The sequence below is a fragment of the Poecile atricapillus genome, chromosome 17, assembly GCF_030490865.1.
Source record: "Poecile atricapillus isolate bPoeAtr1 chromosome 17, bPoeAtr1.hap1, whole genome shotgun sequence".
NCBI classification, from domain to species: Eukaryota; Metazoa; Chordata; class Aves; order Passeriformes; family Paridae; genus Poecile; species Poecile atricapillus.
Window position 1 is genome coordinate 7,047,539 of NC_081265.1, and position 23,546 is coordinate 7,071,084.

Sequence of the window (23,546 nt, forward strand, 5' to 3'; positions counted from 1 at the left end):
ACCCTGCAAAATTAATCGCTGTTTGAAGGGCTCCCTCAGATCAATAACTGTCAGCTGTATATCAGTAATATACAAATAAGAGCATGTATTATGTCTCTATTATGTCTTTCTAGATGGATCTAAGCTGTTCCCTGGATTTGCAGCCCAGTCCTGTGTGAATGCCTGAGAACCAGATGAGGCCGTGGGGGAAAGCAGAAAAACGACATAATGGAAACCAGATTTAAATAAATGCAATGACATAATCTGTACGGTTTCTTGGCAGGAAAAGAACAAGTTTGTGCTTTTCATATCCGCTTTTCCAATAAGCAGTAAGTTTCCCTTTTAAGAAACAGTCATAACAAACAGTTCTGATTCTTCTCCTATTAAAGTCAGGAGCAGAATCCACTCAGCTTCCACTGAAACACCCAGATGGAGCATTGGCACTTTGCATGAACTAAGGTTCACCAAATAACCTTTTTATCCTAACTTCAGTTGACATTTGGGATTAAGAAAAGCAGTCTTCCCTTAAAAAAGATGCTACTGTAATTGCCAGTGTGTGTGTGAAGCTCTAGACCTCGTCATCACACAGAAAACCTTGGAAATTAAAACTTGAAAACACTAAGGAAAAAATATGTAATCTGATAATCTTTTTTATTTGTAGGATGAGGACAGGCATAGAAGAGAGAACTGAGACAATTCATTGTTTTTAATTGCCCCGAACTGACAATTACTACTGGATTTGAAGGTTCTTCTTCTCCTTTTGCAACAAAAATGTGTGGCAGAATTCCCATGGACACACTTGGAAAATAAAATCTGTGTTATTTTATGCCAGATGTACAGGACACAGAAAAATAAACATAAGATATGGGACAACTCAAATGGTATTTAAATTGGTATTTAAAGGAAAGACAACCCAGGGCAATGACTGTATCATATTTAATGGTCAAATCATAGTCTCTAACACCATTATATTATTCTGTTACAGTTTTTTCACACACTGTAAAACTGTATTTAAAAAATCCTAATTAAAAAGAGGAACACTCTGTGAACAGCAGAAATAACCCAAGGGAACAAGGAAAGGCTGTTTAAATTGCCAAGTGCTATCGATCCATCTCCACTCATCTCACCCTGCATTTAACCCTTTGTTTACAGCAGAATCGGGGATCCAGAGCTGGCGCAGTGCACACTCCCTGATTGTTCCAGTTTACAGCCCAAATTACTGGCAGCACAGAGAAAACTCTGACCCAGCTCCTGGGGGGATTGCTCCTATTGTAAATCATCCCTAAACCAGGAGGGGTTTTAGCACTCCCTACCAGGATAAAAGCAAGCAGCAGGAAAGAGAGGGTTGGGCAGCACTTCCCAACTGTGGCACATCCAAAGGGACCCCCCAGATGTGGAGCTGCATCCATGAATCCACCCACAGCAGCAGCACAACCACACACCATGCCCAGACACCCCAGCAGCCTCTTGAGCTGCTCCCACAGGTGACAGGGTGGAAAGAGAGGATCCCTCTGAGCCTCCCAAGCTCCAAAAGAGGTCAGAGGTTTGTGTCTGTGCACTGGGAAAGTGGAGAAGGGCGGGATGCATGGCTCCAGTGTGGGTTTCCCCTTGGAGCAATCAATCCGCCTATGGTGAAATGAAACAGGGCAAACAGATCTGCTGTGTTTACTCTGGCAAAACTCCTCGCTGCAAACTGTGGGAGTTTAGCCTGAATAAATGAGATTTAGGGCGCAGATGTGGGCCTGCATGGGAAATCTCTTCCTGCAGAGATTAAGGTTCCTTCCCTCCCTCGTCCTCCCAGGATGTGACCATGCAGAGGCTGTGGCACGGCTCTACCTTTCTCATCCCATCAGGAATTGGTGACACCACGTTCTCCCTGTGTGCACACAACAGCAGCGACGCCTGCTCTGTGTCACTGCTGACATCTCGTGCTAGGGCTGAGCTCTGTAGGGGCCGCTGGCGCCAGCTAAACAAAGAGGGTTTGGAGCTCAGGATGCAGGGAATGAATTCCCATCCGGACAGAAGTCTGGGCAGCATTCCCACCAGCCGGGAAAGGCCAAGATTTCAGCTGAAGATTTCAGTCTGGAAGCCCTACTGTTCCTTTTCCCACTGCTTGCAGCAGTTTAGGAGTCACCTCATGCAGGGGAGGAGGAGGAGGAGGAGGAGGAGAAGGAGAAGGAGTTTGCAGAGAGATGCCAGCAGCCCCTTCCCAAACTGACTCACCAGCCTAGCCCTGGGGAAGGGGTGGCTGCGCTCAGACCCTTCATCCACTCAAATATCCTAATTTTCAGGACAACTGGCAGCTCTTTCTGCACCAGCAGAAATTGGCAGAGCTGGCAAAGGAGTCACAGTAAAGGAGCTCTTTGAGCCTCAGCATGTAAATGTGGTTTTAGATGTAACCATGGCTTTAACTTCAAACCTCCCAGTTTTGTGCCTGCCTTTTATTCACGTTCACATTTTTCCCTTGGCTCCACTTGAATACAGCACTATGATTTCCAGTTTATCCTTTGGGGGGAAAAAAATAAATCATATATTTAGCTAAATGGGCTGTTTATTATCCCTGCTGATGGTTGTTGCATCATCCCTGACTCACTCATGCCAGTGAAGAACCTGACCCTCTGTATTTTCTCTCCAGGTGTATATTACACAGCACCACAGTTCTGTAAAGCAAGCTTTGGGAGGTAGGTAGCAAAATAACCCCAGAAAAAATAAACTTGTGGAAAGGCACGCTGTGCTGAGACAGGAGCTGCTCTGTGCCACCCTCACAGGCAGTATTTCTATGTTTTCCTTCTGAAAAAGCTCCCTTAGGACATGTGAACCAGCAGTTTTGTCTCTCAGCCTCGAGTTTCCACTTTTCCTGAAGGGAACAGTGTTCTCTCTCGCTTGAGAGTAGTTTTTGTTAATTGTTACTTGTTATTCCCAGAGCCTAAAGGGTTGTTTAGTAGCTGACTGGTGCTGCACCTTTATTGAGACACTCACAGCTGTCCCTAGAACACTAAACCAGACCATTTATCTCTGGGACATATTCACAGCACCTCTGTCACTTAAAAATCTCTAAGCTAAGGGGCAGATTTTCAGCTCAGTGGTGCTGCTTCTCGGCAGGAGGTTTCTCCCTTTCCCAGCTGTGAAACAAGAGATCCTTGTTTCACATTTGCAGCACTAATGGGTGTGCAAGGAGAGGAGCTGCATCACATCAGCATCGCCCCAGGCTCCTCCACATCCCTCTCCCAGAGCACCATCTCTCCCATGCCAGGGCACAGCAGTGATGGGGCACCAGGGAAGTGACCACGTCTGCCTTGAGGGTTCACCTGGTGCACACAGGGCTTGCTCCAGCAAAGGCACTTCGTGGGGAGCATGCAGAAGGTGTCGATGAGGCAGCACTTAAAAAAGCATCAGCAACAGAGCCTGAGATAAGGCACAAAGCATCTGCACAAGTTGCCGGGGCAGAGCAAGCAGAGGTGAAGGAGAGGGACTGGGCAGGTGGCCAAGGCACAGCTCCAAATCCGTGTGGCACTTCTGAGCACACACTTTACCAAGAAAGGCTGTCGCAGTCCCTGATGTCCAGAAAGGGAAGCTGAGGGCAGGGAGAAGCACAGGGACTCGCCCAAGCTCACTCAGTGGCACAGCTGGCACTCGGATCCAGCCCCATCCTGGCCCCCAGCCCTGCCCATCAGGAGGCTTCATCCAGCCCTGGGTCCCCAACAGTGCAGAGAGGAGGGAGGGCTGCCACAGAGACAGACAGGGCTACCAAGGAGAGGTGGCAGTAACCTGCAGGAGAGAATTTGTGCGTGTGTCCGTGCCCCTCTCCGTGGGCAGTCACCGGCGCTTCAGCACCGACACACAGTCCTTCTTCAGCGGCCCGATCTGCAGGTGGGCATCCACACTCTCCAGGAAAAAGGCTGGCTTCAGCCTGCACGAGAAGAGAGAGGCAAACTGGCGGTTGATCTTGTTCTGGAACGGGTCAAGCTTCCCCTTGGCAGGAGGGGAGACCTTGAGCTGCTGCAGGCAGGTCATTTTGGAGTCCTTGACTCCGTAGAAGGTTAAAGCCTTTTCTGAATACTCCAGGAAGACGCCGATGGTGTGGAAAAAGGGCTGCTGGATGGCGCACTCGAAGCCACCAAACCAGGCCACGTAGTTCTGGCCGTTCCACTGCAGGCAGCAGGACCTGTCGTTCCTGCCCAGGCGGCCGTGGTTGTAGGCCTCCCGCGGGTCGAAATCCTCGGCGATGACCCCGATGCTGACCCAGCCGTCGATCAGCTCCACCTCCCAGTAGTAGTTGCCCCTGTTCATGAGGTTCAAACCCAGCACCTGCTCGCAGTTGATGAAGCGGGTGGGGCTCTCTGGGTAGGGGATGGGGCACAGCACCCGTTTGGCCCCCTTGGTGCCGAAGAGCTGGATGAACTTGTCAGCTGTGTCGCTGTCCAGGTCGATGATGAAGGCAACTGTGTGGGGCAAGAGGGAGTAGTGAGCATGTGGAGGGAAATGTGAGGAAATCCTCCCTGCCCCAGCCTTTGATGATGAGTATGATCCTTTCTGGCCTTTCCCATCACTCTGTCCCCTTGCTTTTAAGTCCCATGGCAAATTTCAGTCAATGAGGATGAAGGGCTGAAAGAGCTGATACTCCCAAGCAGGATGAATACAGGTAACTGGGCAGAGGAAAGAGCAGATGAGCTGCTTTATCAGCTCAGCCTTGATACCAGACATTGGAGAATCCACCTGACAGACTGGTGGTAAGAAAATCTCACATAAAAGCATGTTTCAGGTAACCACAGATAAATGCAGTTGAGAAAGACCCCAAGAAGAGAGAACAGCCAGGTATGCCACAGCTACAAACAGGCAGCCCCCAGCAAGTGGGGCCATGGATCCACTGATGGATCCCAAACAGAGGGCATGACCAAGGAAGTTCTTCCAGGGAACAACCCTGGACATGGATCACTATCATCTGCACAGCAGTCTGAACCATGGCATGTCCCAACCTGACAGCAAAGCAGCAGACCCTTCTTAAGCCCAGGTTTTGCTGCTCTGTGCCACTGAGGCAGATCTTGTCCCCTATGGACACGTCAGTGGGTGACCCCATATCCCCTGTAAGGCTGGGGACACACAGCTGGGGTGTGGGAGCTCAAACCCAGCACCCTCCAGCTTCAGCCTCTCCTGCCCCACTCTGCTCCACCACTATATGATCCCTGTCATTCTGCTGCTGCAGACAGCCCTCACCAGCCCAGGGTCCTGCAGCAAACAAGGCAGATGCACAAACTCTGATCTAATTTAAAGATGATCTGATTTGCCAAGGGCTGGAAGGCAGCAGGAATCACACAGGACGCCTGTAGCCCCCCTGGGGCCAGCAGAACCACAGACAAGGGAAAGAAAACATCACCTAACCAGGCTATGACTGGAGGCTTCCCTGTTAGCCAAGCAATATTTCCTCTGCTGGTGGCAGAGCTCCCGCAGGCGCTGGATCAGCGCCGCCGGGCAGGCGGGAAGGAGAGAGGAAAGGGAAGATGGGCCTTAGCAACAACCGCCAAAGCAGAAGTCCCCCGCTTACATTTCAGGAAATAATCTCGGTGCTCCAGGCAGGCAGGGTTGTTTGACTTGTCTGGAAATCGGGATTCGGCCAATGCTGTGGAGACAGGGGCAGAAGGGTTTGTGTCAGCAAAGGAACCAAACCAGCAAGGGGTTGCTGGAGCATTGTCCCCTGCCCCTGATGGCACCCAGCTGTCACAGCCCCAGCCAGCATCCCCACTCCCCCTGCACAGCAAAGGACAGACACCACTTCTGTCACCCCAGGGAGGTGGGCAGCAGGGTAAGGAGCTGCCTGCAATTCCCATGGGCATCCAAGAAAATGAAAGAGAGTTTAGATTAAATGAGACAGCATGGGAGAGAGCTGCCACATCAGCTCTCTAACCCTGGCATGTTTGGGAGCCCACAGCCTGCCCTGTAAGGAGGATTGTCTGTCCTGGGAAGAAGAGTCCCCTTTCACAGGAGGCCACTTTGGCCACTTGCCCCTCCCACGGGGCCCTGCCTAACTCCCAGGCTGTTTGTTGCCTCTCCAGTCTCCAGTCTCCGTGGAAAAATTCACAAAACCTCAAGGAGGCGTAAGCCCAGACAGGGATTGTGCAACGTGCAGGGAAAGTCGAGCTGAGCAGCTTCCAGGGCTGGAAAGACAGGGGCCAGAACTCACAGGGGCCACGGAGCCTGCAGCCACCTCCCACCTATGCAGGGAAGAGGAAAAGGGACAGGGAACCATCCAGGCAGGGAGGCTGACTTAACACAAACCTTCCTCCATCTCCTGGCAATTCAATCCATCAATTCCTTTCCCCTGCAAGTAGTTCCACTGGTTTTTGCAGGCAGTGGACAGCACATCCTTCATGGCACCCACAGCTTGGGTGCACTTGGTGAAGTTCAGCTCTTTCTGGAAGCTCAAAGGTGGAGAGAGGTTTTCTTCCATGGCTACTTTCAAGGCCTGAAATTCCTGAGCCAAAAAAGACGGAGTTTCAGGAGGTTTCAAACAAGCCAAAGTTGTCTCTTGTTCCACAACCCCACCCGGCCCTGGAGGATTTGGGATCTGGCAGCTCTCAGGACTTGGCCCAAGGACAGCGTAAGGGAGGAGAGCACTTTCCTGGCCACGTGTTCCTGGCACCTTCTCTTCACTCCCTTTCAAACCCAGATTCTGACCATGCCCACCTCACAGGGAGCAGAATCTCCTCCCTGAAATGTCTCCTCTTGCTGGGCTGTCAGGGAGGGAGGATGCTGGAGGAGGCAGTGGGGCACCCCAAACTCTCGCTCTCCCCCACACCCGGGTACCCACTCTGGGCAGCACACCAGCCTCTCCTGAGTCACAGACAGGACAGAGAGGGGCAATGGAGGGGAAAATCTTGGCTGCCCAATCCCCCTGGGAGAGGGGAGGGGACAGGAGTGCCAACAGGAGTGAGACTCTGCAGCCTGCACATCCCAGGGTTCCTGGGCCCCAGCTCCATGGGAAATGGGACAAAACCCCAAAATACAACACTGTCAGTTCCTTCTTGCTCCATCCCACCTGGAGGAAGTAGATGGTGTCGGTGCTGGGGACGTTCTCCAGGTTTTGCTTGCACTGTGCCAGCTTGGCTCGTCTCCCCTCCTTCCAGCGGAGATCGGCCTCGGCCTCCCCCAGCATGGAGCGCTCCCCGTCCTCGATGAATCCTGTCACTTCCTTCTGGAAGGTCGCCAGCACCTCAGAGGCCTCTGCAAAGAGCTTCTCGACCCTTTCCCTCTCCTTTGTGGCAGCACCCTGAGTGCAGGGAGAGAGGGGTCAGGTCCCACAGGTGAGGGTGCAGGAGTGCCACCCTTGTGCCCTGCCTGGTTCTCAGCTCTGTGGAATCCCCCTGATGCTCCATCACCCCCTTCACCCAAGAACTCAGATCACTTCCCAGCACAGCTGTCAAGGGACCTGCTGGGCACTGCCACTTACTGCTGCATCACATTTGGAGTCCCCAAGCAGGAAAGTGACATGTTTGCACAAGGGCCAAAAGGGACAACCCCCCATGAGCCTGGGGAGACAAGGAGCAAGAGCCAGAGGATGCCCTGGCATGGCCCTCGCCCTGTTCCTTCTTCCATGTTAAAAACTAAAGCAACCAGAGATGCCATGTGTGTTAGCAAAGATGAAAAAGAATCCTCAGGGATCTCTGCCAGGATCACCATCATTTCATGGTGCTCTTGTGAGCACCATCTCTACACCCCATGCACCCCAAAATCTCACAGCCCCTTCTCCTCCACCCCCAGCCCAGCAGAGCTGCCCCGACAGAGCAAAGCCATTGCAGAGTCACCTTAATGAGCTCCACCATCTTCTTGGCCTGGGCAATGGTGACTGCCAGCTCCTCCAGCTCATTCTCCACATCACTGAGGAATTTGGCTTGTTGGGCCTGCAGACATGAAGGACAAACACTGAGCTTTACCCCCAGTCCCAGTGGGAGCCATAGAGCATTCAGCCTCTCCCTAAGCTCAGTCTCTGACCGTGACCTCGCTACCAGGCTTCATGTGAAGGATGCAAGGGGAACCATGAGTTGTTTTCCTGTTTTCCTTCCCTGCAACATCCAACCTGCAAACATCCCTTCTCACTCAGCTGGAAAACGAAAGGGTCATGTCCAGCTCCACATTCCCCACCCCGGTCCCAGCGGAAACCAAACAAAACAGGAATTTGAAAGCAAACCCATCAGGCAGTGATCGCAGCAAAGCGAGTGCTCTTAGCGAGTACCCAGGGCTGGGAAAAATCCACCTGGGTTTGGTGCAGAAGCTGAAAGGCAGGGCTGGAGCACTAAGAAACTCAGCACGGAGTCCCCTGGAGGTTTCTGCTTAGGAGCAAAGCAAGCCAGCCCTGGAGCACGGGCTGCAAAGGAAGCACCTTCAGAACACGGCGTTTCCGGAGACGCTATTGTTGGCTCAGCCATTGCCCATCACGAGGACGGTTCCCTGGGGAGCCAGGAGGGCTCTCCCCAGCCACGACAGCTCCCCGCCGATGCTCAGCCCGCTGGCCCCGCTCTGGCAGCGCCTGTGCCCGGGGAGCAGCTACAGGCGCATCCATCCCCGTGCATCCATCCCAGCGCGCAGAGCGAGGGCGGTGCCCCAGGGCAGTCACAGAGGTCGTGCAGGCGACATTAAGCAGCGCCTGCCGAGGTCTGACAGCTCCTCGGGGCTGGGATTACGCACACTTTCTATTTTAAGGTACCTCATGACTAATAATGCCGATAAAAGGGTTTTTCTGCAGTCCTAGCAGCCCGCCAAGAGTGGGAGCTGGATTGGGGCTGTTGCTTGGGGCTGAGCTCCTCCTTGAAAAAGGCAAAGTTTCCCAAGGACTCAAAATGCCTCAAGGCTATGCGAGATGCCACCAGACCTCGCAGGTTCCCATGTGCCTGCAGCCCCACAGAGGCCCCACACTTCCAAGGCAGCCGTGCCCAGGAAGGCAGCACCACGCCGCGATTGGAGCCCCGGCTCCTGGGAAGGCTCGTGGGTGTGAATTTAGGAGGTGACTCAGTCACATCTGGGAATGGGAGTGATGGAAAAAGCCCCGCTGCCAAAACGGCAGGATACAAAAGGCTGGGGGAGCGGGAGCGGCGGCCGGGCCGGCTGCCAGCGCGGCCAGAAACACCGCCTTGATGGAGCTGTGGGAACGAGACGGAGACGGCGGCTGCCGCAGGAGCAGGGGCGGCCGCTGTGGGGTGTCCCAGGCAGCCTCACCCCAGCCCTACAGCCACGGGATTGCGAGCTCGGCTGTGCAGCGGGAACACTCCCCACGGGACACCTGGCAGCAACAGCCGTCCCCATCTGCCCATCCTGTCCCAATCCCAGGGGTTCCCTGATGGCTCAGCACCCTGTCCATATGCTGGGGTGTAATCTCCCGAGGGGTGAGAGTTCAGCACAACCCGCTCCACATGGCATCCCGCCCGTGCACACACCCCGCCCGGACAGGGCTCCCCGCGGGTACGAACCCCTCCGAGGGATGCCACACGTCCTGCCACCCGCGACACCCCCACACAAGTGTCCCACCCGCGTGGGGACCTCCGCGCCCCTCCCCACCCCACGCACCTGCTTGTGCTCTCGCTCCTGTTCGAGGGGCACCACGTCGTGGGCGCGATGCTCGTGGGCGCGGCAGCGGGAGCAGACACAGCTCTGCTCGGTGCGGCAGAAGCCGTCGAGGGGCTGCAGGTGGCGGGGACACAGCCCCTCCTCCAGCCGGCGCAGCGGGGCCACCAGGCGGTGTGCGCGGAAAGCCGGGGCGCGGCGGTGCGGCTCCAGGTGCGCCCCGCAGAAGGACGCCAGGCACACCAGGCAGGAGCGCTCGGCCGCCAGGCGGGACCCGGCCGGGCACACATCGCACAGCACCACCGCTCCTTCCTCCCCCGCCGCGTCCTCCTCCTCGGCTCCCGGGGCCATCGGGGACGCGGCGGCCGGGGACGACGGGGACGAGGCGCCGGTGGCGGCCACCAGCAGCGGCAGGAGCTCGCACAGGGCGCGGTTCTTGCAGAGCCGCAGGGCCGCGGGGACGGGCTCCTGGCACAGCGGGCAGCGGGCGGCCCCGCCCGCCCCGCCGCCGTCGGGGGGGCCTGGCCGCTGGCGGAGCGCCTGCAAGCAGCCCTGGCAGAAGTTGTGTCCGCACGGCACCGTCACCGGGTCCCGCAGCACGTCCAGGCAGATGGGGCAGCCGAGGGGACCCTCGGGCAGCCCCGGAGCCGCCAGCGCCAGCCGCAACGCCGCGGCGGAGGACGGCGGGGCGCTCCCGGGCGCAGCATCCATCCCTGAACGCCCCGACCGGCCCCGGTGCCGGTCCCAGCCCCGGCGGGGGCGGGCGGCAGCCGCGCCCCGCCCGCCCGCTCCGCCTCCCCGCTCTGCTCCCCGCCGTGCCGAGGGGGCTGCGGCGTCCTCGGGACACCGAGCCACAGCATCAGCCCCGGGACCTGGTCCCAGGCACCCGCCCTCCTGGGAAGGGTCTCACCCCAAATGGGATCCTCTCTCATCTGGTCCCTCTCCCCGGCTGCCTTCAGGGAGATCAGCTGCGGGGGGATGTCACCCTGAGGATGTGCTGCTCCCCACCCAGGGTCTGCCACGTCCTAAAGGATCTGCCCCACTGGGATCTGGACCCTCCCCGGCGTTCTACTGCTCCCAAGGAAAGCTGCTGACCTTCCCCAAATCTCCCATCTGGGGAAGCTGTTGCCAGCCCATTCCAGTCGCCTTCCCAAGGATCTGCTGCTCCCCTTGAGCATTCCTTCCTCCTCTAGGACCTGCTGCTGCTCCACTGCTCCCCTGGGGCCATATGGAAGGTCCTGAGCCCCCCACAGTGTATAGGTGCAGGTGCTTTCCTGCCAGCCCTCGTGGACCTCCATGGACCTTACATTGCCCCCCCCGCCCATGGCCAAAAAGGCTGCAGTGCCCAGGTCCTGGCTCAGCCACCGTCCACTTTTCCTCTGGGGTCTGGAGTCCTGGGTGCTGGCAGGCACCAGAGAGGGATAGGAGACACCAAAATGCTTTTAGAGTGAAGATCAGCCTCATGAGATCTCTGGACCCTTTCTGTGCAGGATACACAGACAATTTTTTGACTTGGATAAGTTCCCAGGTGCATGCTGTCCCAAGGCCTTACCCAAGGACAGGGCTGGGAGAGGCAGGGAGGTGTTGAGTGAAGCAGGAAGCCCAAGACAAATCTCAACTGTTCTTGAAGAAGGGGATTGATCCTTTTAAGCTTTTTATCCCCAAAGGAAAAAATGATGTGATTCATTCCCCAGGCATTCACATCCCCAGCACCTTTGAACCCAGTGCCCAGTTTCACCCCATTAATCCTCGCCAGCACTCCCACAGGAGCGGGAGGAGACGTCAGACCTGCAGTCCTACACCCTTGGAAAAACATCAATGAAAACTTTAGATTTTCTTCTGTGTCAAAACAGCCTTGGAGCAGAGCAGTAGGAAACCAGGTTTCCTTATCACAATGTTACAGTAAATAAAACACCTTCTGGCTCTGCTGCCAGCTGATCACTCCAAGGGCTGGTCACAGGTCATGGGAACACAGAGGGGCAGGATGGGGCCCTGCAGGGATGGCTGTGAGAACAGGGGTACCCAGCTCCTCCCCACCCCCAGTGATGCTGGGTCCCACATCTCCCAACAGCAGCAAGGTCAAACCAGTAAGAAAATAGAGTTTTATTGGGTAAAGTAGCATTGCACAAAGAGCTGCAGCATAGAACCCTGAGAAGCTGCTCTGCCAGGCCTGAGAACAACAAGAGGTAACCAAGAAGGGGCTGGGGGAAGCAGGACCTGCCTGCATATGAGGCTGTGTGAGCACAGAGGTCCCTCTGAATTGTTTCAGAGCACCCTGTGGCAGCAGCACCTCCCTCTGGGGTCCCCCTCATCCCAAACCTTCCCCTAGTTTGGGAAGTTTGGCAGGGATAGAAGAAATAGGAAAATATAATTTTTTCACCTTCTTTATCCCCTCTTCCCTTGCTCTGTCTGCAGGGACAGGCACCCACAGTGAGCTCCAGCCCTGCCATGTTACCAGTGTAATATTTGCATATGCAGATCAAACAGGTTAATTTACATGTCTGTCCTCATCAAGCTCTTGTTAAAACACTGCACTCCACACCTGCCTCAGCACTGAGGTCCACTGTACCATGACAGCCTCAGCTGCAGCTCCACTGTGGCACCAGCCTGGGACTTGCCAGCCTGGCTCAGTGTGGTGGCTCTGGCTCAGTCCCTCTGGCACAGCGTCACCATTCGCCCCTCACACAGCCAAAACACGGGGTACAGGGGCTCCGTGAAGACACTGTGGAAGGAGTGGATGAGCTTTGTCCTCTCCCCGAGGCCGTAGAAGGAGAGGAGCCCCTTGCCATAATCCAGGCTGACCCCCAGGTTCTTATAGAGTTTCTCCTGGATTTTCTTGGCCTGGCCCTTGTGCCAGGCCAGGTAACAATCCTCCCTCACCTGTAGCCCCCACGAGCCCCCGTCCAGCCCGATGTTGAACCTGCAGCCCTGCTGCTGCTCCCGGGGGAGCCCCCGGTAGGTGACCCCCAGCACGACAGAGTGGCTGGAGATCCTCACCTCCCAGTAGTGGTGGCCGGGGCCGTAGCTCTGCGTGCACAGCACCTGCCAGGGCTCGAAGCGGGGGCCCTGCTCCTGCCCATGGATGGGGCTGGGACCGTGCTTGGCTTTCCGGGCACCTTTCGACAGCTCCAGGTACTTGTTGGCTGTCTCGGGATCGAAGGTCAGGTTGCGATGGTCTGGGAAGAGCAAGGGCATGGATGGGGCTGAAATGCCTCATCAGAGCTTTATGCCCTCCCAGCAGTGATGGGGTTTAAATTCTGTAGGGCTGGCTCCCAGAATGGAACAGGTTGTTTGGAGGGGAAGGGGAGTGGCAAGGATGCAGTACCTGCCCTAGAGGGAATGGAAAAGCCCAGAAATAGCTGTTGAGGCACTCACACACTTTACACAGTCCTTGCACAACCCAGCTCACAACCAACAAGTAGCCATTGTGACCACAGTGGCTCTGTGGCCATTTTGGCAGGGATGTGCTTGGTTTTAAGAGCAAAAAATACCAGTGTGGGTTGGGAGAGGGGGAGAAAACCAGGTGTTAAGTGAGCAAATATGGTATTGCAGAGTTACTCTCCTCTGCATGGGCAGTGATAGCTCCTGCCATGGGCACTCACTAGCCACCAGCACCCCACCTTCCTCCCCCAACACCCCCAGCTGGCTGGGCTCCTGCCTGCTGCCCATAAATAACAGAGGGTTCCTATTAATAACCCTAAGAATGGAAGGAATTCCTACAGCTCCCATAGGCAGTGATTGCCTCCTTGAGTGACATGACCAACATTGCCTGAACATTACCTGACCCTCTTCCCAACAGGGAGGAGATGGGAAGAGGAGCACAGAGGATTTCCTAAAAACAGGAGAGGGATGGGCCTGGGGAGGAAAGGGGACATGAAGGACTGTAGCTAGGAATGCTAATGCCATATCCTTGGATATCTGGATAGAGAGCAATGACTGCAGGCAGGGCTCTGGACTGGGGCTATGCCATGCAGGGCAGTGACTAATCCAGTACCAGCCTGAGTTCCATGGGAAAGCATTTCCTCATGCTGCTAATCCCCCTAGTGAGTCCTTTCCCATCCCAGCCCATGCACTCTGTCCCTACACCCCCCTTCTCTGCATTTAAGGAGACACACTGGAAGAACCAGGGAAGGAGCCCCTGTCCCTGCAGCCACAACCACCCTCCTCCCAGGAAAGAGCCCAGCTTGGTGACAACTCTTCCTGCTGGGGACCCCACCGAGGTGCTGTCCCTCCAGGCCCCCTGTGCTCCTTACCCTTCAGAAGCTCAGCTCGGAGCTGGCAGCTGGGGAGAGGGGCCACAGCCTTCACTGCCAGCTCCTGGGGATGCACTGGGCCTGTGGAGGAGGGGAACAGGCATTTTGAGTAATGCCACACAAAAACTTTCTTCTGGCTTCGTGGGAAGGAGGAGGAGAAGGAGGAGGAACTCCATTGTATCCAAACCTGGGAGCTGGCATGTGCCACCATGGTTCAGCATTCCCAGCAGGGAGGGGCCACAGGGAGGCCACTTGGCTCATCCCACTTCATCTGCTGAGCAGTAAATGTGTGTCCATCCCAACCCCTGTCCCCAGCAGTGACACAGGCCAGGCTCATCCTCAGGACGACTCAGAGCCCTTCAAGGTACCCCTGAGAGCACGAGGGTTACCTTGGCCAGTGGAGTCTGGGGCTTTGGGGGCCACAGAGCCAGGCAGGTCCTCCAGCAGGAGCCTGGAGATGCTGGTGAGGATCTCAGAGATGGGTTTGATCACAGCAGCCACATTAAACTCCACGGGCACCAGCGCCTCTGGGCTCTCCAGAGGTGGGAGCAGGGGGAACTCCTGCAGACAGACACACAGACACCATGCACCACTCTGGGGAGGGCTGTGCAAACCCATTTGCACTCACCACGTCTCCCCAGTGGGCAACAGGGGCATCCCAGCATTGCCCATACAACTTTTCAGGGACCCCAAAAAACAGCTCTTCCCCATAGCCCCATCACATCCCTGAGCCAAGCTGAGGATGCATTCCCAGTGGGAATGGGCTGAACATGATTGTGCTGTCATCAAAAAGGTGCAGGTGGAAGCCAACAGAAGGACACAGTGCCAGAGTGGTACCTGCAGGAAGGTCCTGTGGTCAGGGCAGGCCAGCAGGCTCTGAGCCCTCTCCCTGTGCTGGCCAAGGACATCCAGGCGGTCCTTGCACAGGTTCCAGTTCTTGTCCACACACTCCAGTGCCACACTGTGCTCTTGCTCAATCCTGGCCACTGTCTGACACTGGAAATCCTCCAGAGCTTTCTTCAGGTGGGTGAATTTGCTCTGAATCCCAGCCTTGAACTCCTCAGAGCAGTCCTGGGCAGGAAGAGCCATGAGAACCAGTGTGCTCCCATGCACAGGCCAGCACAGGGAGGATGCAGCATTACCTTGATGCTCTGTGTTTTCAACTCCAGCTCCTTCATTGCCAGCTCAGTCCTCTCCAATTCCTCCTGAGCTTTTTCCAGAGATTCTTTCAAAAAGATCTGTAAAGGGAGGCACCAACATAGAATCATTATTGTTGGAAAAGACCTCCAAGATCATCAAGTTCAACCTATGACTGAACACCCTCACCTAGCCCAGAGCTCTGAGTTTCACATCGAGTCATTTCTCCTGGTCATGTCCAGTTGCACATCCTGTGGAACAGCCCAATGCTGCTCACCCGCCCCCAGGACTCTTTCAGGGCTGCAGGACAAGGCTAACAGGGAAGAAGGTAATTTTGGAAGGGGACTCTGTGTAAGGATAACAAAGAAGTGATTTTTTTGTGCTGCCTTTTACCCCCTTTTTAGCTGTTTCCTCTAGATCAGAGGGTAACAAACACATAGGGCACAATTCGTCTTGTGCTGCCGGATTTACCCAGCTCACTGCTGCTCCTGACAACACCTGGCTTCTCAAGAAGCAGCTGGGCACTGGTGGCATCTCCCTGGCCAGCCCCACGTCCAGCTGAGGCTGGGCAGTCTGGCACACAGAGGGACATCACATCCCTGCAGCAGGACACGGGGCGGTGGAGCTGGATATCATGCCTGAGCTATCACAACACCCCTTGCTCTCCCATCGCCCCCAGCCCTGTCACCCGCCTGCTTTTTGGCTCGTTCCTCCTCGAAGAGCACCCTGCGGTGCCGCTGGCAGTCGCGGACGGTGCAGATGCAGCAGATGCAGCGCCGCTCGTCCTCGCAGTACAGCTCCAGCGGCCGCCCGTGCTGCCGGCACAGCTCGGCGGGGACCCCCTCGCACCGGCCCGCGGCCGAGCCCTGAGCCTCTCTGTCCTGGGCCAGCTCCACCACGTTGTACAGGGTGACATTCTTCTCCAGCTCCGGGCACCGCTCGAAGCCCCTGCGGCACTCGGGGCAGGTGTAGTTCGGCTGGGTCCCGGCGGCCGCCTGCCTCTGCTTGTCCCAGTGGTCGCTGATGCAGCGCTTGCAGAAGTTGTGGCCGCAGGGCAAGGTCACGGGCACCCTGAACAGCTCCAGGCAGATGGAGCACACCAGCTTCTCCTCCAGCTTGTGCGAGATGGGTGATGCCATCCTGCCTGTGCCGGGGAAACAGGAACTCCAGAGCGCGGAGGAAGGAGAGCTGGTGACGCCGTGCCGAGGCGGGGCAGGGCTCCCGGCCAGCCGCTCCAAAGGTGACACCCGGCGGCTGCTCCCTCCTCACATTGCCTGTGCCAGGGAGGCTTGGAGCTGTTTCCCCGTGGAGAGGGAGGGCTGTGAAGCACAGTGGGAAGACTCCGGAGAGGATGGAATGCTGCGGTGACAGCACAGGGAGACAAGCAGGAGGCCGACAGGGATCAGCGCAATGTGTATTTCCATGAACGCTTTTGCCGGGCACGAATGGATGTGCAGCTGGATTTTCACTCCTTTATTGCCCTTTGAGGGAGCTTCCAGGAATCCTCGGGTCTGCCAGGTCTGGGTCCCTGAGCTGAGAGTTGCAGTTCCCCCTGGCACAGAGACCTCCCTACAGAGCTCCTGCCTGGGAACCAGCAGAGAGTCACTGCTCTGCAGCCACGTGTCACCTCCCTGTGCGGTGGCAAGGCTGTGACACATGCCAGCACCACGTTCTTCCCTTGCATCTTTTAAACCACAGCTCCTGCTGTTTGCCATGTCCCCATGCACACCCACCACACATGGGAAGTTTTCCTATGAACTTCCTTGCAACACCCGTGCACATCAGCACCCTGAAAGGCAATAAAGATGTCACCTGGGCCACCTGTCCCTGCTCAGGTGGCAGGTGGAGTCTCCTGCCTGGAGATCAGTGTGGTGCCTGTGCACTGTAAACCTCCATCTCGTTGTCACACAGTTGTTTTAGTTTTCCCAGCCCAAGTTTTACCTCTGTACCAGGCCCATGTGCTGTCTTGCACACGTTCCCAGGCTGTTGATGCTGCTGGGACAGACTCGTTTTTCAGCAGCCTCCCCTCATGAGCAGCTTCCCTTTCACCTGCACAGGTGAGGGCACACAGGGAGCAGGTCTCTGGTGGATCATCCAGACCAGCTTCCATACACAGAGCCACCCCCTGACCACAGGAGAGGACTTGGGATATGTCACAATTCCCTGCATGTCCCAGCAAGCTTTAGCTCCAAAAATTCCTTTAGGCTGCATCTTTCAATTCTGGCCAAATATTTAAAGCCCAGAGAGATGTAACATGACCTCTGTGTCTGCCTGGAACCTGTGTCTCCACCATGGGCACCTCCCCAGTGCACTCACCCCACCTTAAAGCAGACCCCAGAACCCTTCAGGCTGGGAGGGGAGTTCTGGAGCTTGGGAGTAACTGGTAACAGCCCTGAGCACAGGCAGCAGGGGCCACCTCAGCCCAATCTCAGCTGTTTGCTGAAGGCTCCAATTTCCTGGTAGAAGGAACCTCAGAAAAAGTCACTGAGAAGCAGAGCTGGGAAGAGGCAGCTGTACCAGCAGGAACATGCTGGGGGTCCATGTGAACAGGAGATGCACAGTGCAGCACAGCAGAGAGCAAAGGCTCTCCAAGGCCTGGGAACGGGACCAGCAGCAGCAGTTCTGCTTCTGCTCCACCTGCCCACGCCAGGTATGGCCTGTCCAGGGAGAAAGGGGAAGGAGACTGAGGTCCACGAGCTTGGGTAGCTGAAGGCACCTCCACAAGCACTGACCTGATGCAGGTTTACCACCTGTGTAGCCACACTCTTCCCAAACTAAAACATCCAAAAAGGGAAGTGACTCTGGCCACTCCCCTGCACCCTGCTGAGCTCTGGGCCAACTGGCCAGGGCAACAAGTTCTTCCCAATAAAGACAGCTCTGCCAGCACTGCTCAGAGAGTGTTTAATCAGACTCATCTCTTCAGGAGGACTGCACAAATAAAATCTGACACAGTCCTGAACCGCAGCACTGTGAGAGGAGGAAATCCAGGCTGGCCCAGCTCTGTTTGTTCCATGAACAGGCAAAAGGAGAACTGTGATCCTTGCAGGGAAGCAAGACAGAGCATCTCTGGGGAGATGCAACCTGCCAGCCACTGCTCAGCTCAGCTGCAGAATCAGGAGCAAGGTTTCAGCCTGGCCATGGATTCATTTTGAATGTTCTTGTTAAGCAGCCTCTTGACCACGCAGCTGCCAGCCCTGTGAGCACCCAGTGCCAGCTCCCAGCACAGGAGAACCAGGAGCTGAGACTTTGTCATTTCCCTCCTGAGGCACTGAGGGGAGTGCAGGAAATCCAGGAGCCAGCATCCCACAGCCACAGAGGGGGACAGCTCCTAGTAAATGCCATAGGTGGGCTCCTGCGTGTCTCGGTACCTGTCCAGGTACCTCAGGGGCTGGTGGCGAGGGAACTTCACCTGGGGAGGGTGGTAGGCAGGCGGCCGCACGAACTCGAACACGGGCTCCCTCATGTCTGCAAGGGGTGACAGGGTCAGCAGGAGGGCTCACAGCTGAACCCCAAACCCCCCTTCACCCACACAGGACCAGGGCTGCTCAAACATGCCCATGGAGATATTTTAAAATCCTCATCCAAGGATTAGGGGTTGTTCTTTCAGGCTGCTGTTAGTTTGGAGGAGAATGGCTCAGGAAGGGCTTTGTCTGTGCTGATCCTGGGCAAGTGCCAAGACCAAGTGAGAGCCTGCAGCCACAGGGCCATGTCCCACCCACAGACCCCCTCCAGCATCCCCATTCCTTACTGAGCAGCTGATGGAAGGTGGAAGTGACAGAGCTGTCCCACCGACACTGGAAAAATGCCAGCCCTGCTGGGGTCATGGCATCCTCATGCTTTCTGTAGAAGTCAAATGTGCTAAAGGTTCTCATCTTCAGGCTGTAGCTGGAAACAAGACACAGACACCAGGTGAACCTTTCCTTGCAGCAGTACCCTGCTCCACATCACCCCAGGGCATATGAAAGAGGTGGAAAAGGAAGCCACTAAAAGGAAATCTCCCAGTGTCTCCAGCCCCGTGCACATTTCTGGGCAGGACAAACCACTCTCTAACAGCCTGTTCTGTTACCACAGGACTCTGCAGTGCTGGGATTGCGGCTGCAGAGGACACACCAACCCAAAGCAGCCTGGAGAACTCTGCAGAGTGACAGGAGCTTCTCCTCTACTGCAGTGGCAGGTACATGAACCCCACAGGCAGCAGCAGCCAAGCCCTGCATGTGAGCAGAGGAATTACCACGGTGTGGGCCGAGCATCCTGGCTGAAGTCGATGGGACCGTGTTGCTTGAAGAGCAGGAAGATGAAGCGGTGGTAGCCTGTCCCCATGGCAGGGAAGGGGGGCAGGTAATGGCACATCTCCTTACCAGCCTTGATGTCACTGCCTGGGATGTTGGTCCTGAACACAAACACATTTACACTCATTTCTCTCCAGCAGATTCATCCAGGACTGTAAATTACTCTGCCATGCTGTGATGTGATTTCTGCCCCATTTGATAAGGGAACAGATAGTAGAGATTGCTTTCACCACAGGAAAAATCCCACCCAGTGATTTGAATGCTAAACAGCAGCAACATCTGGAACTCCTGCATCCTTAGCAGGACCCAGAACACAGGGCTAAAGGAACTCATGGCAGAAGCACCAGGAAAAGCCATGGATTCTGAGCTGCTGGAGAAGTTTCTGCCCAATCCACAAGCACAGAGCACATGGCTCTGATGTACTCACACCAGCCAGTGGAGGTACTCTGAGTCTGCATCCCTCAAATGTCCATCTGCCAACACACAACAGAGAAAAGTGACTTAGGGACACCCTAGTGCCAGCACTGACCCCAAAGTGAGAATGTCCAGATCTGCTTTGACCAGAAGGAGCAGCTCGAGACCTCCCAGCATTCCTTCCCTAGCAGAAAAGGAACTCATTCCTATAGGACTGAGTTTAAAATGAGGAGCAAAGAACTCGGCAGATCTAATTCCAAGATTCTTGAAATCTTCTTGGATGGCTGCATCCCTTCACTGTGCCTTGGTTTCTCAGGGTGAGCAGTGTCAGCAAAGCTGCCTTCCAGGCAGACTGCCAAGGAAGAGGAGTTTGGAGGAAAGCAAAGATGGAAGTCAGGTAATTGTTTCCTCTACAGTGTGACTCAGGTCCTGCTGTGTCACTGTCCCTTCTCTCAACTGCTACAGATTAGGGGAGGCCACAATCTTTCCTCCATGTGTAATATGTCCCAATCTAACAGATATCACAGAATCACAGAACAGTTTGGGCTGGAAGGGACCTTAAAGCTTATTTCATCCCACCCCCTGACATGGGCAGGGACACCTTCCACTAGACCATGTTGCTCCAACCTGGCCTTGAACCCTTCCAGTGTTCATCATCTCTGTGCAGCCAAAAGAATCAGGAGTTAACCAAAAGTGAAACAGCCCAGTTTAAACATGTTCCTTTAAACAATTCGCTGCTCACCTGGATTTGTGAGCAACAGGGTCCAGAGGGAGCCTTTGTCTGCCTCATACGACACTGCAGGGGGATTGGAAGCCTAAAAGAGCAACATAAAGAGAATGTAAATCACTCACACAACAGCCTCTGTGAACTGTGAACTGTGTCTTGGACACAACACAGACTGGGCACTGCCAGGCCACTGAGGAATCCACCTGGAGAGCCTCAGGGCATAAATAACCATCAGCCTCCTGGCAGACAAGCTACAATCTCTGTCCCTATCACATCCATAAAGCAGTTTCCCTCAGCACAGAGGTAACACCCTTGTAAAAGGCATCCCCTGGAATGAACCGTGCCTGTTGGAAGCACCTGGAAGAAAAAAGCTTCCCAGGGGCTCCAGGCTGTTCCCAGCTCCCCTCACACACCTCTGAGGGAGTCACCATGTTCCCATAGTAGACTGGCACGAGGTGCTCATCCTCCTGGCTGTACTGCACCCTCAGGGCGACCCAGGGGGTGAAGGTGGCCCCCCTGAACAGGTCCCGGAACACCCCGCAGTGCTTGGCCACGCGCTGCTTGTGGAACGGGCCGCTGGTCCTCTCCCACTCAGCCCTGACGTCATCGAGGGGAATGAGCACTGGAAAGAGAGAGGGAGGATGCAGAGGCAGCAGCTGGACACCTGGAGCAGGAAGGGAGGTGCTCAGGTTCTCACCAGTCCGGAGCCGTGCTGCTCGTTCCATCTCAGCATTCCGGCGGTTCTCCCTCAGGATCCTCTTTCTTTCCTTGATCTCCTTTGCCCGTGACAGCTTCTCACGTGGCAGGCCGATGTCTGTCTCGGGCTCTTCAGGGAGGGGTGAAAAGAGAGGAGGTGAAACATGTGAGCACCCAAACCACCCAAACACAAACCCCTGTGAAATGTCTGAGAGCGTGAGACAGAGACTTCCAGAGATCAGGGTCACAGAAGGGTTTGGGGTGGGAGGGGTGTTGAAGACCATCCACTTCCAACCCCTGCCATGGACAAGGACACCTCCCACTTGAGAAGACTTAAAAGGAAAATCAGGATTCGATTCTGTCCCCTCTGCACCTCCTTCCCCACATCATGGCCCTCCCGTTCCCAGCTCTGGCAGCTGCTGAGCAGCCCAGCTGTGTTATCTGCTGTAGCCCTGAAGCTCTGGCTCCTTGTCTGCTCTCTGTGGCACCGCTGGGGCTCTGAGGAATCACCTCTTTGCTCTGTGTCTTTTGGCAGGTGCTGGGCAGCCTCCCTCCCTCTGGAAAACCGCCACCCCTTTTCCCTGGAGACATTTGCCCTCTGCACACCTGTCCATGGGAAAGGGCTGAGCCTGTGGCAGAGCCTGAGGGGGTGTTTTGGGGAGAAGGGCAGGGTACCTGCAGGGGGGTTGGTGTGTTTGTGGTAGGTGTTCCACCAGCAGGGTTTCCGGCTCTCCCGCTGCGCCTGCCGGAAATACCGCGCGAAGCTCCGGTACCTCTCCAGCACCTCCAGCTTCCCAACGTCCACGTCCTCGTTGGGCATCGGCCCCAGCGGGGCTGCCCTCTTCCAGAGCACGGCTGGAGGGGAACACAGATCCCAGGGGGTTCAGAGGGAGAGAAATGAGCCAGGGATGGGCAGAGCATGGACAAGGCTGGAGCCATCCCCAGCTCCCACAGCCACTTTAATGGAGTCACGGGATGGGTGAGGCTGGAAGGGACCAGAGTCTTGGGTCCCACCTCCCTGCCCCAGTAGGATCATCCCAGAGCACTGGGTTGTGTCCAGATGGCTCTGGAACATCTCCAGTGAGGGAGGCTCCACAATCTGCACAATCTCTTCAGGGCTTGGTCACTGCACAGGGAAGTTCTGCCTCATGTCCAGGTGGAATTTCCTGGGCACCACCTCCTGTCTGTGGCCTCTGCTGCCATTGCCCCCTGGAGCAGAGCCTGGGCCCTGCTCTGCCTCTTCCCTGCAGACAGGGACAGAAAGGGATGAGGGCCCCTCTCAGCCTCAGCACCCTCAGCCTTTCCCCAGGACAGAGATGGTCCCGTCCCCAGATCATCTTTGTGCCCCTCCAGGATGCTGGAGCTCCAGGAGCTCCGTGTCTCGCTCATCCCGAGGAGCCCAGAACTGGACACTGCTCCAGGGGAGGCCTTGCCAGGGCTGAGCAGAGGGGCAGCATCACTCCCTGACCTGCTGGGAATGCTCTTCCTAAGGCACCCCGGGACACCAGAGCCCTTCTTGTCCCCTTGGGCACAGCTCTGGTCATGGCCAGCTCATTGTCCCCAGCTCCTTCCCCACGGAGCAGCTTTTCCAGCGGGTCAGTCCCAGCCTGTGCTGGTGCCTGGTGCTGTTCCTCTGCAGGTGAAGGACCCCACACTTGCCTTTGCTGAATGTGGGACAGTTCCTCTCTGTCCTTCTCCCCAGCCTGTCCAGGTCCCTCTGAAGGGCTCACAGCACTCTGGGCTATCGGCCACCCCTCGTAGGTTTGTGCCATCAGCGAACTCGCTGAGGAGGCACCGACCCTTCATCCAAGTCACTGAGGAACAAACTGAACAGCTCTGGGCCCAGTATTAAACCCTGGGGGACACCACTAGTGAAAAGGGCTGGCGTTCGGCACACAGCTGTCCGAGAGCACCCTCCCCTTCGCCCTCCCTTCCCGGGCGGGTTCCGGGGCTCCCCTGATTCTCCCGTCTCTCACCGGCCGTGCCGAAGCTCCGCCCGCCGCGGGCCCCGCGGAGCGCCGCGCTCAGCAAGGGCGCCGCCATATTGTGCGCCGCGCTCAGGAAAGGACCCCGTTGCCATAGTGACGAGCGCTGCGCCGCGCAGGCCTGGCTTGGAGGGCCCGCCCGCCACGGGGCTGCCCCTCGCGCCGCCTGTCTCCAGCGGTCCCCACAGTGCGGCTGCCCCTGTTAGTGCCTGACTAGAAACGTCCCCACAGCCGCAGCTCTTCCCTCGGCCCGGGCTCCCCATCCCCACCCTGAGGGAATGTCCCAAACCTCCTTCATGGCCTGGGCAGTTCACACCAAGGCTGAGTACAGGACAAAGCCAGCCCTGCTCTTACTGATGTAACTTAGAAATAGTGGTATAATATACATGTATGTTGAGCTATGGCACAGTATTAAAACAAAAACTACTTTTGTTTGTGTAACCCAAAGACTGAAAAAGATTGTTAGAGACCCCCCTCCATGCTTGGATTATCTTCTCCAGATGAGGACAGCGGT

At 56.1% G+C, this 23,546-nt stretch overlaps 3 protein-coding genes across 4 annotated transcripts; all 3 read right to left on the minus strand.

Moving 5' to 3' along the window:
• Positions 1–617: 617 nt before the first annotated feature.
• On the minus strand, positions 618–10,273 carry TRIM47 (tripartite motif containing 47). Its single transcript, XM_058852525.1, has 6 exons — positions 9,535–10,273; positions 7,779–7,874; positions 7,013–7,243; positions 6,253–6,448; positions 5,522–5,596; positions 618–4,421 (listed from the first exon to the last, which is right to left on the minus strand). The coding sequence occupies exons 1-6, from the start codon at positions 10,240–10,242 to the stop codon at positions 3,796–3,798; spliced, it is 1,932 nt and encodes a 643-aa protein (XP_058708508.1). The 5' UTR covers positions 10,243–10,273; the 3' UTR covers positions 618–3,795.
• Positions 10,274–11,635: 1,362 nt separating this feature from the next.
• On the minus strand, positions 11,636–17,023 carry TRIM65 (tripartite motif containing 65). 2 transcript variants are annotated; one of them, XM_058852652.1, is made up of 7 exons: positions 15,614–17,023; positions 14,927–15,022; positions 14,622–14,855; positions 14,174–14,345; positions 13,785–13,865; positions 12,529–12,707; positions 11,636–12,253 (listed from the first exon to the last, which is right to left on the minus strand). In XM_058852652.1, exons 1-7 carry the CDS (start codon positions 16,058–16,060, stop codon positions 12,212–12,214), a joined length of 1,251 nt encoding a protein of 416 aa, XP_058708635.1. In that variant the 5' UTR covers positions 16,061–17,023; the 3' UTR covers positions 11,636–12,211. The 2 variants fall into 2 exon arrangements, with proteins under 2 accessions (XP_058708635.1, XP_058708634.1); XM_058852651.1 differs by having other exon boundaries at positions 11,636–12,707.
• Positions 17,024–17,805: 782 nt separating this feature from the next.
• Positions 17,806–23,146, minus strand: MRPL38 (mitochondrial ribosomal protein L38). Its single transcript, XM_058852595.1, has 9 exons — positions 23,024–23,146; positions 21,723–21,902; positions 21,049–21,177; positions 20,765–20,973; positions 20,367–20,439; positions 19,638–19,683; positions 19,153–19,311; positions 18,670–18,806; positions 17,806–18,386 (listed from the first exon to the last, which is right to left on the minus strand). The coding sequence occupies exons 1-9, from the start codon at positions 23,088–23,090 to the stop codon at positions 18,250–18,252; spliced, it is 1,137 nt and encodes a 378-aa protein (XP_058708578.1). The 5' UTR covers positions 23,091–23,146; the 3' UTR covers positions 17,806–18,249.
• Positions 23,147–23,546: the final 400 nt, after the last annotated feature.